Source organism: Fistularia commersonii, chromosome 6 (genome assembly GCF_037954325.1).
Source record: "Fistularia commersonii isolate RoL2024-O1a breed Wild chromosome 6, RoL_Fcom_v1.0, whole genome shotgun sequence".
Lineage (NCBI taxonomy): Eukaryota > Metazoa > Chordata > Actinopteri > Syngnathiformes > Fistulariidae > Fistularia > Fistularia commersonii.
Window position 1 is genome coordinate 12,079,589 of NC_141289.1, and position 18,409 is coordinate 12,097,997.

Below are 18,409 nucleotides of genomic sequence, written 5' to 3' on the forward strand. Positions count from 1 at the left end.
CCACTCTGTCACTTTATTGATTTATTTTCATGTCTCTTGAAGATGAATTATATGGCGCGTGATTAATTTATAACTTCCTGTAAGAAAAATAAAATGTGCCAGTAACAACAGTTGATAATAAAGCATCATAACACGAAATGCATTCGTTTTGTCTATTTCAACAGCTGAAATCTATCTAAAATGAGTTTGTTTTTTTTGCGATCACATCTCTTTTATTTTCCTCACCAAATGTCCTATTTGATTGACTCGTGACGAATTCTCTTGAAAAAGAAAAAAAAAGGAAAACTGATTTGTGTTTTGTAAATTCAATGCATCTGCAAATGTAATATCAACTAAAAAATAAAATAATTTCCTGAGGATCCCCACAGCTTAATAAAAAATAATGACAACATAAATAAAAACAACAACAATAATGATGACGATGATTATATTAATATTAATGATTATAATAATAATAATAATAATGCTTTCTGCTGGGATAAACAAGAAATTCCAGGACGAGAAGCTCTGGAGCTCCTGAATACCTAGCTTGGGTCCTTCAGTCCGAACCAACCACTCAGATCGCAAATCAATGTACTTGATCTCGGGGGTGAGAGGTTCCTCTAACATTTATCCATTGATTGATTTTCCAAATTCCTCCATTAGAGAAAGTGACTCAGAAGAAGACGGACTGGGATGTTTTCTTGGAAGATTTACAGGTTCCTTCTGTGTCACTGAAACATTTTTGCGAAGGGTAGACATTTTTCCATTAAATTAAGAAGGAAAATATGGGATGGAATTTAGTCACTTCAGTTTTACGATGCCTCTTCAAACATAGACGTAAAGCATTTTTTATTTATCAACAGGACCATCAATCAAGGATGCTTCTCGCAGTCATATCACAGTTAAAAATGCACAGCCATGCTCCATTATTCACAATCTTCAATTAACCAACTGCATATTTTTGTATCGTGGGAGGAACATCAAGAACTGAGGTGGAGAACAAGCAAAACCGGAATTAAACTAAAATCTGTCTGCTGTGCAAGGCAGGTGGACGATGCTCTCCTCCTCAGTGCTACCGAGATTCACAACAGTGAACAAATATTACGACTGCTCTTTTGTTATTCTGTGCAACTCCTTTACATCACCAACCTTTGAGATTCATTCATTCTCCTTATGGGCTACCCTGCAGTCAGGGTCGCAGAGGCGCTTGAGCATCTCCCAGCGGTCATTGGACAAGAGGCTGGGTTTACCCTGGATCCATCACAGGGCTACACATGCAACATTCGCCCTCTCATTCAAATGTCATATAGAGACATACGACCATTCACTCACTCATTATTATTTAGACATCCAATCGACTTCCACATCCTGTGAACAAAACTGTTTCTTCCTCTCCCCCTTTGGGCTTTTCCCTTCAGGGTCGACACAGCGAATCAACCTTCTCCATCTAATCCTATTCTCTGTATCCTCCTCTCTCACACCAACCACCTTCATATCCTCTCTCACAACGTCCATAAATCTTCTCTTTGGTCTTCCTCGAGACCTCCTGCCTGGCAGCTCCAATTCCAGCATACGTCTGAACACAACTGTTTACATTTCGATATTCACTGTTTACATCTTGCTGAAACAATACGCTTATTATCTATTGCTACTTATCCCCCTTCACTGTGGACAGCAAAATAAGAATTTCATTGTTCAGGGGAACATGTTTCTAGACTGTACCTATGACAATAAACAATTTCACTCTTGGAAACAACCATTAGCGTTCTCATTTACACCTCTGGACAATCTCCAATGAACCCATCGCAAGATTTTGGACAGTGGGACGAAACTTGGGAACCTGGAGAAAAGCCAAGCAGACACTGGGAGAACATGCAAACTGTAGGAATTCCTGTAGGAATCAAACTGGGGACCTTCTTGCTTAGAGGTGGAAGCCTAAATCACCATGCATGGCTCTCATGCTCAAGAGTCTCATCAGAGGTCCTGCTTAGGTCTGAGCACATGGAATCAAATTACGGTGCTCTATTTTCTGAGGCATTTAACTGAAATCTCCTGCCTTCCCGCATCCAGAATATTTGACATCTTCTGCATATGAAGAGGCAACGATGCAATGCAAACCCACAGAGAAGTTTGTGGAAGAAAAAAACTAGGAATAAAAAAGAACCTTAACTTGAAACTTTGGACTTCCTGTGAGATGTATGTTCACGGCACTTTATATTCCGTGAGCCTTAGGCGGTTAAACCTGACTAGACAAACTCACTGATTTTGTTCAAGTTTTTTTTTTTTTCTTAAATTTAGATTCTGGGGAACACCTGGGAGAAATCCACTCTGAAAACAAGTTTTCAGCAGATGGGGCACAGTTGTTAAGGTATCAGGAGTTTTGGGGCATATGCAGGTGTTCCTTTGTCACAGAAATAATAACTACACTAATATCAAGAATAAATAACATTCTCCCTGCTTTGTGCATGTCAGGGCACGGTGGTAGCAGTTGCTTCTACAGTGTCGTTGCTACTACAGTGTTGTTGCTGCTACAGTGTCGTCCAAACCTAAATTATTTTACAAACTTCTAATAATTTAGGCCCGTCAGGATCCATCCAGCTTAGACCAGGCTGTGTGGTAGAAATCTGGGCGGTGGCACTGGCAAAGATCTGATAATATGTCCAAGTAGAAATTTCCTGGCAAACATCCGCTCCACGATCAGTGCTCACCAGGAAGTTAAAACCATTTTGACCGAATCTGAGGCCGATCTGGTGGAAAGACCAAGAGAAATAAGTTAGGTGTAAAGCACTACATTTCCTGGTGCTGGTAGGCATCAAACTGTAAGTGTACCAGGCAACATTTGAATTGATGACTGGAGGAGATCAGAGAGTGCAACCTCCAAAGACAACAGTTTTGACTTTTTGTTAAAAGTGTTGTCTTTGGCAAGTTTTCTCGACAAGCAAACCTCTGGCAACACAAACAGATTGCCTCTGTGTTATCATCATGTGAAATTCTTTCTGATTATGCTGAGCATCATGTGTTGCGGCGACTGAATATTGATCTGCAGAGCCAAAGCTCTTCAGAAATGTCATATTCAGAAAATATAGTGATAATGCTCCAAATAATTTGTCACTTTGCCATGTATGGTGCTAACACTGTTGTGTTATAGCGACCAAATCTAATGAAAACTGCCAAACAAACAAATATATAAATAACCTTGGAAAATGATGCTTGGAGAAGGCAAAAAACACAATGCATTTCTATCTCATATCTCCTATGCTGCTACAACATTTCATATCTTTGAGTTCAAAGTCAGTCATCATTTTTGAAAAAGGAGAGCTGTAATGAATATAAATATATAATTTCCTTTTTTGGCTGGTCAGACACATATATAGTTTGCAAAACATAATTAGGTTTCAAGCACGCTTTCAACCCTCAAATTAGATTTCATGTGACAGAATAATTCATGTTTAGGCCTTAATTAAAATGTCTTTTTTTTTATTTTCTTAAAAGGAGTTTGGCTCAGTTCTTTAATGGAAGGTTGCATGTAAAAGAGAAGAAAAAAAGAAAATGAAGCTTTGTTCCGATAAGTGGTGGTATGCACTGTTGGGTTTTCCCTTCACTAAACTCCAACTCCTGTAAATCAATGATTCCCCACCGGATTACTATCGACTGGCCGACTGTCTGAGCAACATCTAGACTCGCCACCTGTCTAAACGGTCCAATCAGTTGCACTACTTAGAAATAAAATGAAGGCGTCACCGGGGTTAATGTGATGTCAACCTCATATCGAATGTGCTCCACCGCAATAAAGGGAGAAGTGAGCACATTACAAATTAATTTCAAGGAATGTATTATTCCAAAGTGCCTTAATTGCGATTCAACTTTAATTGTATTTGTGCAGCAGTGTGGCGGCGCAGCAGTCATTATTTAACATCTTGTACAGCAGCCGGGATCTGAAGTTTTCAATGTCCCATTTGGTGCCTGTTGAGGGATGGGCTGCAAGACTGGAGCATATGTCTTTGGGTGTGTCTCATGCACTGTTAGCAGCATTGGGTGGTGGTGGTGTAATCGCAGGGGGTGGGTGGGGGGATCGCTTGAGTGGGAGCAACAGCTGTGAGTAGCTAACTTTTCAAGCCCGAGGCCTCTGGTTCGTCTTCAGCTGTGTCCTGCTGGTGTTTCGATACAACCTGCATATAAAGGCTGAGAAGTTCTTAAATCTAAGAACATGAATGCGGAACCTCTTCTTCGTGACCAACAATGTTTTTTTCTTTTATAATTCTCAATCCACTGCTTGCTTTACAATATACTCGAGAGGAGCAACAGCTCGCACCGAGAGGGGATTTGAAGCGCTCAATGGGGGGAGGGGAGCGGTGACCAAAACTGTGGGATTCAACAAGGACCTGCTCCACTTTCTCTTTTTCATCGACAGACACTAAACACTAGCAGCTGTCTGAAAGCACCTGCACCATTGGGCCCATTTGGGCCATCAGCTCTGTGACACACACACACACACACACACAACTTTTACTGTGAGTAAGAGTTTCTAAACATGTAACCGGAGGTTTGTTAATGGTTGAATACAACCTAAAATGATCGTCCCAGGGTAATTTTCCTCCATCAGTCAAGTCACATTCCATTTTACGATACCATTATATATACGGCATATTGAAAAATATGAAGTCTTCACCTCAACAATGAGATGAAATCCCTGCAAAATATCTTGAAGGGGACTGGAAAATTGATATTTTCCCAAATTCTTTAAATATTTTTTGGAAAATAATCCACATTCAAAAGACAAACTATTTTCAGCAGACAACCCGGCTTGTCTGCTGAGTTGGCATTTTGAATGAATCAGTGGCTCAAGGAAGTTGCATACACAAGCAATTTTGAATTTTCTAAATGATTCACATAATACTAACTTTGGGAAATAAAGCACAAACTTAAACATTATATATTTAATGAGTGGAAATCATGGTAATTAGTGTAAGGACCTCAATCAGGAGAAAAGTCATTATAGATAGAGAAAGGTCAGGTCGATAGCCCTCTCCAGACTCAAGACAGAAAGAGTGCAACGCAAGTCACCTAACTTTCCCAAATCTTTATGCTTTAATTAAGGTGTAATAATTTTAACGTAAATGAACTAATTAAACATAAAGTTTTTGCTTCACCTGCTGTCTTTTATTTCTATTTTAAGTAAGTTTTACTCTCAGTTTCACCTGTTTTCAATTCATTTTGGATTACCGACTTCACACTCATGTGGCCATGTAGAAGATCCCCCTTCTGCGGAGATGCGTCACAGTTAAAACATTTCATTTTGATCCAAAAAGCGTTCCGGATTTCTTGCCGACTACGAATGGACTGCGGACGTTCCTCCTCTTTGAAAGACACCTAAGGATTTGTCAGGGTCCCTAAATAATCAAATGCTAGAGGAGACCGTGAGTTGTGCGTGTGATGTGTCTAAATTGTGTGGTTGTTGTGGTATAAAAAGCTACATCCTAAGGCTCACCCCCCCAAGGTCCTCCACCCCCCATTCTCACACTCGCTTATGAGCACACTGAAGACTGAGAGCCACCTGTCTGACAAGTGAGAGACACAACAGCTGCACCGCTTCCCGATTTTCAGCCAACACACACTTCGCTTTTGTTGTTCATGCAAACCGCTGACAAACGTACACACACACACACACACACACACACATCTCCCCTTTACACTCCTCCTACAGGTCCACAATCAGCTGAAGTCAGAAACCTGAGTTTCTATAAGAACAAGATGAGCGGAGGTGATTGGTCTTCTTTCACACATTTATTCAACAAAAAGCGCTATCAGATACATTTTAACAGTGTGTGTGTGTGTATGTAAGGTTACAAGTTGTTACTGGCTTGCTTGAGGTGGTGTTGAGTCAGCAGGAGGGGGCGGTGTTACTGCCTTGGGGCTCTGTACCTCCACCTGTGCAAATATAAATAAATGTAAGATATAAAGCCCTGGATGTATGAAGATTTGAGTTGCATTACAAAATGATATGTTTAAGCTTTGAATTATTTGGCTTCTTGTCTTCCTTTGAATTTGATAAAGACAAAAGAATAATCTAAAAATAATCTTTGGGAAAAAAACATCTTTTGTGTCCTGAGGGGAAACTAAAAAAAAAAATTTTCCTGCAGCAAGAGTAGTTGTGTCTTGTGCGCCAGCTGGAGGCAGATAGGGGACCTGCTTCCTTCCAGCCGACTCATAAAAACACACTCACTTGCTCGGTGCTGCTCCCACAAGCAAAGAGCTCTCTGCAGACACAAGCAACGCCCCACATTACCATAAACTATATTAGACATTTTTTTTTATATATAAACACAGCCCCGGCTCCCTGCTGGGAACTGCGCTTTACAAGATCCGAATGAATTTTAGCAGAGCAAGGATAACATGGAATTCATCTGATTTGGCTGATACAAGTCCAGCAAGAGATGATTCCTAAGAAAAGACATTGCGATCATTCACTTGCCACTATGAGAACATCCATAATTACAAACATGAGCACATGCTCTTACGGTACAACTAAAGTAAAAATAAACCTCAAAAGTAATATAAACAGATTTCACTGGTGATTCTGCACGTGGTGTTTTCATCACTGAGTTTTCGTCACTGAAAGCATAGATCAGAGTGTTGTCGGTAGTTTCTGAGCTGCGTTAAACCAACTGAATTCTGTCACTTTCAAATGCAAACACGATGCACAATGAATCATCAAAACAGCAGCATTCTTGTCTGGGGCTGGGGCAATGCCACGACTCTGCTTTAAATACCTTTATTAAAGCACTAGGATCCTTTTTCAGGCATCTGCTGATTTATTCAACATCAGTTTACAGATGGAAAGATTTTGACTCCTTGTATGCAGCTTTGATAAAGAGAACTAAATCATGGCAACGTGGCTTCCTTACCCATTATGATATTTTGTGTTCTGGCACTTCTATTATCATTTTAAAATAATAATAATAATAGATCTCACAAAAAAAAAAAACATGTTTGAAAAAAGACATGCACGTCAATTAAGGGCTTATTTTTCTTTCCCTATAGGGATCTTATTATTTGCGCGACTGGGAATGACCTATATTCTTCAGTCCTTAAAGGATGTTCTAGTCTCTAACCACATAACTCAGTTAGGGTTAATGAAATCATGCCAATGTATCTGCAGCTGGGAGGAAATAAATAAATAAGTGGGATGAAAGGAAAACATGGCACACATAATTACATGACGGGGGACGAAAGAGATCGCTTGCGATCGATAAAAAGGGTTATCTTGCTTTTATGCTACTATGTGTGCCTTGCATGTCTTATGACTAGTTTTTACATTGATTCTTCTTAAGCAGCATCTATGTTTTCATAAAATATTATCTCCTGGGTTCCTGCTTTGGTCTGTGGGTCTGTGCAGTGGCCGATTTTTAAGATTCAAACCATTTCAAGTACACGATGGTATGATACTTTCGTATGTGAAGTTCAACGTCTGACACCCCCCCCACCCAAAGGTAGAGCGAGAGATGTGAACATGACAACAAATATATGGCTTTAGAAAGGGAATTAGAGCATTTGGAGGTGCTTATCTACCAGTGTGATGCATTTGCAAAGCATACTTAAACTTGGCCCCGTTAATGCCCTTCAAGGAGGCCGCGAGGCCTATTCAGTTAATAGCTCCTTCAGTGATTGGTGGGAGTGGTGCTTGCTTAACATGCAGGACAAAGAGGACGGGGACAGCGGCCATCTATGCACATCACAAACACCGGGTAAGATAATAATATCACAACGTCCTTTGTATCCATAAAACTGGATCTTTACATGGTCGTGCAACGGCTCTGAATGCTAATACTGCGATTGTAAAAATGTCAAGACGTGATCAGTGTAACATCTACATTTCGATGTCCCTGCGACAGTCTCAACTTGAGTCTTTTAGAAAGTGCTTTTTCAGTATCTTCAATGACAGAGTGTGAAAATAAAATGTAGGTCAGCGACCACAGGATGTCATCAGCTGCCCAATCAAGTGTGTCTATTAATGAGTACATCGCCTTTTTCTTTTCATTACGCAATCAGTGATGCACAGAGGAAGCCGGAGAGGCTGCAGCAAAACATATTTTGCCGAGAATGGCTACATCCAAAATTAACTCGTACCCTAGTTTGACTGAGGAGAATTTATGCTTTTTCTTTGGTGCTTCAGTTGAATTTTGCTCAGCTTAGGGCAGATTTATCTTTCACATTGATCCAAGAATGCCAATGTGCAGCACCCAGAAAAGGAGCCTTGAACCTGGTGAGATTTAAAGCAGGAAGACAAAAAAAACAACAAAAAAACTTTTTGGGATCTTGACTGAGTGTGAGTCTTTGATGTCGGGTTCAGAAAAGAGCAGTTGGTCGTTAATGAGGATGGGACCGAAATGCAGGGGCTGCATCCGTCTCTTGTTGTTGCCAAAAATATAACGCGCAGCAATAAAAACCAGACGTGTTAAACCCTAACCTCTGGCTACTTTGTGAAATGTAAAGGGCCAGACTGATGCCTCAAGACACTGACAGCCCTGTATGATCTGGACCAACTGCTCATACGTTCATGTTTTTCTGCTGCTGTTTGACTGGAGTGTTAGACTGTGGTCTTACCAGTTTCTCTGCCCGCTGCCTCAGCTTCCTCCAGACTGTGTGGTGAGCCTGCAGGGACAAGAGGCTGTGACTGGCAGGAACATGTAGACTCTGTAAATGCTTTGCTGCTGCAAACACTTAATTACGATTACACATGTCAAGCACTTACAGCAGCAAAAATTGATTTATTTTGTGCCACTGGTTTTATAAACGGTCACTTCAGTACGACTTAGATGGTCATGGTAGTGAGTCGGGAGAGTGAGGATGCCGATTGGAGATGAGGGTGTTGCATTTTAACCTCTTTGTTTTCATTCATTCATTCATTCATTCAGTTTAATCACAGTCAGACTAGCGGCTCTCAAATGCAGGTGGTCATGCCACGCCTCTGAGTAAATGCCTTCATGCCTGACCACTGTGTTGCTCGTGACTCACAGAGGAGACCCGCAGAAGTGTAATAGTTTCACGGCTTGATAATAAACCCAGAAATAACAGGTTCTTGGCATCGCTGTATTTTCCCAAGTTAGAATGAGTCTTAATGGAATGAAAGCAGAAAGGGGTTGCGGTGATTTTTAATTAGTTAATCGAATCAAATGAGTAAATCTGGCATTTGGGTAAATGATTAATGGAGCCGGTTGCACAGAAGGGAGAATCTGTATGGCTGCGTTTTATATCATTATTCAATTATATGCAGCGTAGCCGGACCTTCTGGAGATGTGGCCAATTCTGGGAAAGGGTGTCTTTACAGACAGTAAATTTGGGACTTCTACTGATATCATTTTATCTTGCAATTCAGCTCATCACAAGGTGATGGTATAAACATAACGACAGAATCTTGTACACATCACATACTAGTTTTTTCCCCCCAACACTTCACTGACGTAACATACTCTTCTCTAAAAAGTGTTCAGGAACTACTAAAAGTGCCATACATCAGATTTAAAGGGAGGAAGAATCCTTGCCATGGGGCATCCTGACCATCATATTTAAGCTAAAAAAAAAAAGACAGGAAACCACCACTCACTGGGAAAAAAACAACAGTCATGAGTGTGCTCATAATAAATGAATGGGTTTTGATTAGTGAGTGCCAGTATCCTGTCAACTTCCATTCTTGCCGCAGCAGTGCACCTGAAGTCTGAGATGTGGGCTGGAGGTCTCTTCAGTATTTAATCTGTTTTCTTTGTGAAAATATCATACTTGTTATTTAGGTTACTCCGAGTTTTGAAAATAAATCTTTGCATTGTTTCACTGCAGCCCTCTTTTAATTTTTGAACATCTTACAACCCTGTTATGACACTCGTAACAGTGACAGTCAGTTCAATGTATCACCGGGATACGTGTTCACCTTGCTTTAGTGTCAAGTAATCCGTCAAGATTATTACATCAGGACATTGAAATTAAAATTTTTAGCTTCACTTTTGAATTTTTATTTTTATATCAGATGTAGATGGGTCCATGCGGTTACACAAGTAAATATGAAAATTAACCATGACCTGTATGACTGGGAACCTCAGCAGACAAGTAAATACAGCAGATACGTTGCAGAACCATCCATACACACAGAAAAAAAGATAATTAAAAAGTATTAATATATATTTCCTTCCTATACTCTTTTACCTGCAACTGTAGAGGCAGGGAGATGCCCTGAGCTCGGCGATGGAGACCCTGGGGTCCCTGCCCCAGGCTGTGGAGGGCCGTCACCTCGTACTGAGAGCACAAACCAGTTCTGGCCACCAGGGGCCCCCCGCTTAGCAGCACATGGTCGCCACATCTATAAAAAAAGGTGGTGGTGGGGGGCATAGCGACAGTGGTGAAGATGACATACGAAATACACATACTTCTTAAGAGAAAGAAAAAAAATGTAAAACTAAGGTTTTTGGGTAGAAAGGCAAGAACTCAAAACAAAATCTCTAGTCAAAACCCATACTTTTACCTGGGATTTATTCAATTTCATACTTACACTATATTTAGTATCAAAAATGTAGCATTTCCCCAGTGCCAAAGCTCATATTCATAGATACATAAAATATTCATAAAACACATTCAGTGTTTTTTTTGGGTGTTAATTTTAGTGTTGAATTTTTAAGTCATATTGAATTCAATTCTCTCTAAGATGCGCTTTATGTGACCAGTTACCTTGTGTATTACGGTGGCATCTGTGTTCTTTAAAAACAAGCTTACAAAAAGTACAGAAAAACCACAATATTATGCTTTTACTAACCAGTGTTAATCGAATTAACCACATTCCTTGAATGTTCAAGACAATTACTATATGTACATTGAAATATTACATTTAAAGGGGAATTTACAACTAATTGAAATAATAATGAGGTCCTAGTATTTTTGGTTACTGCTGGATGTGAGAGGTCACCTGTAGAGCATCACTTTGCCTTTTGGACTTTGCGCTGTCTTCTGCTCCACCTCTTCCTGTTTATACCTTGGGGGGAAGACGCGGAGGAAAAGCTTACTGAAGACATTATCAGGGGCAGCCAGTTCAAGAGGATAGATACAAAAAAAAAAAACAACCTGAAAAACATGCAACTTTTTATTTTCTAAGCGCGAGGAGAGAGAGTGTTAGTGTGTACCTGCTGTGTGAGAAAACCTCCAGGGCCACACTTGGCGTCACCTCCAGAGGCTCCCAGGCCAGGTCTTGGTGGATCAGCTGCTGCGCCCCTCTGGTCAGAGAGCGTAATGACTCCTGGAGTAAAGAACAGCTGCGATGTTATTCAAAACAACTCACTTGCACCCAGTCATCATAGATACTGCTTATATATTCTTACGTACAGAAGCTGGGAAATACAGCGAGAAAACAAAAAAACAAACAGAAAGAAGCCCAGATTCATTCATTGTCTACAACAAAAGCAGACTAAAACCTATAAACAGAATTGTGGATAAGCAGTAAATTATTTATTGTAATGTAACAAAGTGAATCTGAATTCATAGATGAGGGTGGTTCAGAAACAAAAGGCAGTCCAATTTTTGGGGGTGAATAGAAAAACACAGAAAGAATAAGTCATTAACAACCCATTAAAATTAAATAAAAAAAGGAAAAGAAGTTGTACATTTAAATGCATGTCAAGCCATTGGAGCCAATGTCTGTTCATATCCTGATTTAAGTGAGCAGCAGTTTAAAAAAGGGTGAAGGAAAACACACAAAATCTCATATTCTCTTGGTTAACATCCAAAAACCATCAAAGGCTCAACAATTGTGACTCAACAGATTTATCACAGAGATTTCCTCTGGGGCTGTACACAGACTGAGGATGTGACCACGGGGAAACTAACTCAGTTCTATGTCGGTGAGTTTGTAAGTAATAGACTAAACTGTTTTTGTTGGGAGGAATCTTTATCTTTTACTGATGAGTATCTCAAAACATCTTGAGGAAATGCAGACACAAGCATCCTGTGACTCATGAATAATAATTACCATTAAGTTATGTTATTGATAATAATATGGACAATGGGATGAGTTCTCCGCGACAAAATGTATTGAAATGATAAAAGTCACTTCAATTCATCAGCGGATCATGTCTCGCTTTGCAGCGATTCTGCAGGTTTTTCTGCGTGGGTGCAGATTCATCAGGCCTGGTGGCTCTCCAGGCAGCAGGGAGTCATTCTGACCCTGAAGACCATGGCCACTGTTGGATAGAACTATGAAGTTTAAACAGCACCCTTTTGTTTTTAAGTTTTAGCAGAAGTAAATAAAAATAAACCTGTGGGGAAATACAGTATACTTATTCTCTCATTTGACCTCATTAATACCAGCACAAGTGGACAGAGGGGCATCTTATGTGGTTCTGTGTGTTTGTGCTTGTATGTAGTACTTCACTCCCTCTGTTTCAAGGAACCAATTATACCTTCAAGCACAACTAGAACACTGTGATTCACACCATCTTTCTTTCTTGGTTTTAATCACCTGTCCAGGAGACTCTCCCTCCTGGCTGCCTGACAACCCAACAGCTGTGAACGGAAGAGGAGGGAACTGCCAAAAATGAGTCGGGGAGCTGTCAGTCATCACCTCTAAGCTGATCGGAATTAACCAAGTGCAGAGGGGCTGCAGGCAACATGCACGCACGTACACACGCACGCACAGAGGCAAACAGACACACAAACACACCTCAGAGGGAGTCCACGAATCCAGCTGAGGGTCCAGCAGCACATCACAGCAGAAGGCTCCTGATGTGACTGCGGGGGGAAAACAGGAAGAAACGAATGAATGCCACTTGACTTAGATTTTATATCAGGGTCAAAAGCTGATATGAATAATGAAGAAGAATTGAGGTTTTGGTGAACAGGTGCATAAAGCTGTTTTTTAATATCTACTTCAGAGGTTTCAAAGGTGCTCTAAGTCATAGGTTTGGTCACAGACTTTTTTAAGATATCGTAGATTTTAAAAATTATTTGAGAAACTGTTGGGTTAGTGTTAGCAGGAACTTCTGTTTGGTTTCTTTTTTTCCCAGCTTGTCAAATTCATTGTAATAAATATATTCCATACTGAACTGACATCAAATGATTTAAAAATAATGTGGAATTACATCAAATTTATTCATAGACTGCAGGAAATATTTTCATTACGGCTTTTATTTCAAAAATGATTTTCATGTTTTAAAATGACGAATTATTCATACATACTGTCTACCTACTCATAAACTATGGAGTATAATGTCCCCTCTATCGGCTTTAAATCAAAACAATACTGTGATTAGCAGCAGAATGGGATATGCGCGGACCAGTCTTATTTTAGTCATTGTATCAGAAATGGGAATGATAAAATATTTTATGGAAAATGGGAAATTCTGTGCGTGTGTCTTGGTTTACATACAAGATATGGCTGTCCCAAATCAAGTGACCTAAATAAAATGATGTACTTTGTCAGTGAAGAAAGCACTGAGATGCTCGCCTACCTGGCACCTCTGGTGTGCTGAGCAGCTCAACAGCAAAATCATCCTTAAATGCTGTCTCTAGCACTTGACCCAGTAGAGACGAACATGAACGCCAGTAAGCCTACAGAGGAGACAAAGAGGACTACTGAATGTCGTAGCATTACATAAAGTCACTTGGTGATTTTCTGGAAAAGGTGGGAGTAAATTATCAAAATCCAAAGTCTTTATCACTTCGTCTTCTTGTCATCTGTACCTCATTGACCAGAGTTGGGTCACTGTCTTTAAACGTGAGCAGAGAGAGAGAGCAGGAGTGGGTGAGGGGCTGGTGGAGGGGCCATGGTTCCCCGTCCACCAGGGCGAGAGTGGAGTTCTTCACATGATGCTCTGTCAGATCTAGGGGACCCACAGAAGAGTTAATCTGTAACTCAACAACTTTATTGATGCACACAAGTTATTTGACTCATCAAATGTGGACCCTGAGACTCAGTTTCAATAAAATAAGGTAAAAGGGTAAAAGAACAGCAAAAAGTAGCAGAAAAATAATGATTTCCCAAATATTGAAAATCGCTTTTAAAAAGGCTTGAAGATGGACTGGAATTTGTGAGATTTTGGGGAGAAAATTGTAAGAGCAAGAAATTATATGAAACCAGCAAATTAAATACAAATAAAATACTCAAATTTGAGAAAACCAGGATTATGCAATGAAACTTTTTTTTATATGATGAGGACGATAAGATAAAATTTTCATATATGGAAAAGAAAATAATACCTGGGGACGTCAGAGCGACAATTCCGAATACAAAATGATTTCCAAACTATAGTTACAAACTCGTTTCCATTTATGGCACATTAATTATCTGTTAATCCCTCATCGGGAAATTCCTTCTCTGGATTTAACCCGTCATGGATGAACTAGGAGCAGTTGGCTGCCGTCTATCAGCGTCAGGGGAGCAGTTAGGGGTTCAGTGTCTTGCCCAACAACACTTTGACACACAGGGAGGAGCCAGGAATTGAACGAGGAGTGTACGGTTCCAAGGACGATTAGTCTACCTCCCGCGCCACGCTGCACCCTATTTTATTCTAAAATAGGATGAGTATATTCAACTACAAGTATCCTATCATCCATAAAACTACACCCTGAATGAAACATTACACAATGTGAACTTCAACCCCCCCCCGGAAATCCCTTGTACTCACGCCTGGCGCAGCTCATTGGTGTGGACATTCCTCTGTTCATGATCAGCAGGGTGCCGTCCAGCCCCGGACCCTGCATGGACACCTCGATCTTCTCAATACGGGGGTAGAGAGCCCTCTGTCTGGCCTGTTCTCTGGAATAGACAGCATTGCGATGGCTTCGGACCTCGGGAGTTGTTAGACGGGTGGCTACCAGGGTGGATGCAAAGCCTGTGGAGAGGAAACCAACAAGAAAGTAGAAGTCACACACATGGGGATTCAGTAACTATACTTTTTTTTTTACTGGATAACTAGTTTGATGCGAACATCAACAGTTAAGCATTGTCATTGGACATATGGATTTGATCTTTTAAAAGACCCACTCCTCTTTAGTCCCTCCGGGGATTTTAGTACCGTCTTTGCTAACTTAATTTGCATTGTTACTTGAAGCATCACAAAATTTATATGTTTCACTATGGTGACCTACATTGGAGGCTAAAGCTTCTGCTTTAGCTTGCTTTTTGGGGCAGTTATTGCTGATTTTTGAAGCCATGGTTACTCAAGAATGTCACTAGGTGTAATTCCATGCATATCTCAATCAAGATGAATGCTCTTATCAAAGTTTCAGTTTATGTAAAGCAGTTGGGAACGCACTGGAACAAGTCAGCGCAGTAACAAGAAGAGGATTTTGTGTCCTAAAATTTATCGATTCATGGTAGCGCCGGTGAGAGACAGTCTCTCTTTGGCATAGTAAGAGATAATAATGAATAATGATGGTTTCATTCCGTTTAGTTGGTGTTAATGGCCATCATTAGAGCCTTCAGTTCATTGAAGACAACTGGAAATTGAAAGAAATTTAATTTTTCAACGCGTCACTATCAAAACTTAGCTGATAATGTTAGCTTAGTAAGGATTAACTAATTATGTTAATTACCGAGTAACTAAACGCGCGTTTAACTGCGAATTATCGTTTTTGAATTAAACGCATTATTTTAAAACGCCTAACGTCGTACATCAAAGCTCGAGGGTAAAATACCTATATGAATATGCTATTATATGAAGTACAACTTGCAAATTAAAATAAACTTGCGCAAACTAATGCTGTGGTGTCAAAGAAGGGTCATTTAGTAGGAAAGACGTGCCATGGGACTAAACCTGTCAGGAAGACCTCAACATGGCCGACTGATGCGAACACTACATAGTTCAGCTACTTACGGCGTTGGATTACTCGACACACAGTCCTCGTCGTCATTATGTAGAATAATTCCATAAAAACACCACCAAACAATTATAGAGAGTTGTAGTTGCAATGTCATTCGAAAACGCCTGGCGTTAACTGGAAGACGCCATGCCTGTTTTGTGTACACCAGGATTTGTGTCCGGCGAGGAACCGCAACCTGGCGGTCGGAAGTTCCACATAAGCTAGCGAGGAAAACTGAAGGTACAAGAACTTGCCAGCAGATGTCGCTGTTTGATAGGATTTCAAATGTTACACAAATGAACCTTAAATGTAATGTTGCATGAGAACCATTTTCATTTGCACAAAACTTATTTTCGTGACTAATAATTACATCATGAATATTCATACAAAGTTTTTGTACAAATTATCTTTTAAGTTTAAGATCATTTCAAAATAATGCATAATGAAGTATATCATTCAGAGTGGTGTTGAAAGATTTAGTCTGCTGCTAATGGGATTGCATCCAAATTCATATTTCTGGCTCTTAATTCTACCGTGCTCCCAATTTCATTCTCTAAAAGGACTTTAATGGTACCAAAAAATGACAGAGGCCAGACTTTACAGGACCAGAATCAGCAGTAAGAGTTGGCGCTGATGGTAGCAGTAGGACACCAGGGAAATCAGCAGCAGAAAGAAAACATCATAAATCAAGTAGACAAAGTCCACGGTCGCTCAAGATTACAGCTAAATGGCAAAGCTTAGAGACTGATTTCATGAGAAACGACAAAAAGAGGAGAGAAGCAGATATTCCAAGGTGTTGATAAACACCCAGAAAGGTCTATTTTTGAAATTTTACAGGGCAAAGTATGCAGAAGTTTGACTCCTGTAATGAAGACGATATAAATAAACATCACACTGTTGTGCATAAAGATTTATTGTTTGTTTTTTTTTGAAAATAAGTGTTTCTGACATTGAACTACTAACATGTCTGATGCAGTTTAAGATAATCGGTCTATACACTGACACTGATCAACAGTTCTTACTATGTTAACAAGGCATTTGTATCATCTGCTAGGTGTTAAGACAAGTGTCCGTACTTTTCAATGATTGATTGATCGTTGCTGTCTCTTTGGGTGAGATTGATTGTACTCAATGTCAGTGTGACAGTACAGCTACATGCACACATCATCCACAGTAAGTCAACATTTGGGATCTTCTCAATGAATTTCCCCAAAGGTGCGGTTTGATTTTAGACATTCAATCAACAATTCATTCATTCATTCCTCGTTAAGCGGGCCTGCTGTGAGCCGGACCTCCAGTATGACTTCTTCACAGTGGTGTTTACTTGACATCACTTCAGATACCTGGTGTTTTGGTCTTGCCTGGTACAAGCTGCATGGTCAAAAAGTCGCAGAAGTGCAAAACACTAAAATAAAATAAAAAAAAAAACAAGCTGAGGAAAACGGGTCCAATAAACCTGCTGCAGCTCCAGCTCGCTGACATGGCCGTCTCCACGAAAGCATCCAGCACCGTCGTCCTCTTTGTCGATGGCCTTTCAGAAGGCTTTGGCAGCGTGCTTCTTTTTGAAACCCCTCGGATATTTGCCTATTAACCCAGAGAATGGTGGCGGGTGTGTTTATCTTTTAGGGAGAACCTCCCCCTCCACCCCTCGTTCTCCACTACATTACTAAATGACAGTTTTATTTAGAGATTTCTTAAATAGCTCATGATGCCTCTAAAACGCAGAGTTCTCCCCGAAGTCTATATCGCCAATGCTGCTATTAATCTATATCATTTTGTTGTGAATCAGTCAGAGACCCACCTCCTCTATGATATCATGATTTTTACAAGTAGTTTTCTCACAAGAGAAAATAGTTCTTCACGGAACAATAGACACACAGCTATTTGGTTTTTCTTCTAATTTTTATCCATTTTTGCCAAATGAGAAAAGACTACTTTGATGGGAACGCTCACTTTGAAGGCCTAAAATGCTCAGCACGTGTATGGTTATCATTTACCTCGGTCTCAATAAACAGTTTTCAATATGGATGCACATAAACATAGTTTTACAATAAGGCATGGAATTGGAATTGCATGACTAACAAAAAGAAGTAAAAACAAGAAGGATAAATATGGTAAAAATATGTGAATGTTTGAAAAACGGTGTCGGCTCAAGCCTGGATTTTGTGTTTCTTTAAACAACGTGCGTACGGGCTGGGCGGTTGGGTAAAATATGAACGTCACTGTATTGAAAGCCTGGTTTTCAACATCTCTATTTATCGTGGAATCTGCTTGGATAATTGGATCACAAGTCAGACACAAAGCGCAAACAAATTGACTTTGTCCTTCGCGTGATGAAGATTGATTCTGGAAACATCTCGTTTATTTTCTCAATGATAAGGTAATGCTATCGCTAATTTAATCACAGCCTTTTCTCATTATTTTGTAAACAGTAAAGTGAATTGAGGAAAAAGTGTTGTGTTGGGTTTTTTTTTCAACCAGACAATTGTCCCTGTCTGCATATGAAATCATTTTTGTGACAACAGTTGATTTTCCATAATATGGTATCACAGTTCGATATATATAGATATATATATATCTATATATATCG

The 18,409-nt window shown here is 40.0% G+C and overlaps 1 protein-coding gene across 1 annotated transcript; it reads right to left on the minus strand.

The window, feature by feature from the left end:
• Positions 1 to 5,744: 5,744 nt before the first annotated feature.
• mrpl39 (mitochondrial ribosomal protein L39) lies at positions 5,745 to 15,988 on the minus strand. Its single transcript, XM_086148116.1, has 10 exons — positions 15,834 to 15,988; positions 14,643 to 14,849; positions 13,699 to 13,838; positions 13,467 to 13,566; positions 12,680 to 12,747; positions 11,148 to 11,260; positions 10,934 to 10,999; positions 10,180 to 10,333; positions 8,587 to 8,634; positions 5,745 to 5,910 (listed from the first exon to the last, which is right to left on the minus strand). Exons 1-10 carry the CDS (start codon positions 15,886 to 15,888, stop codon positions 5,836 to 5,838), a joined length of 1,026 nt encoding a protein of 341 aa, XP_086004242.1. The 5' UTR covers positions 15,889 to 15,988; the 3' UTR covers positions 5,745 to 5,835.
• Positions 15,989 to 18,409: the final 2,421 nt, after the last annotated feature.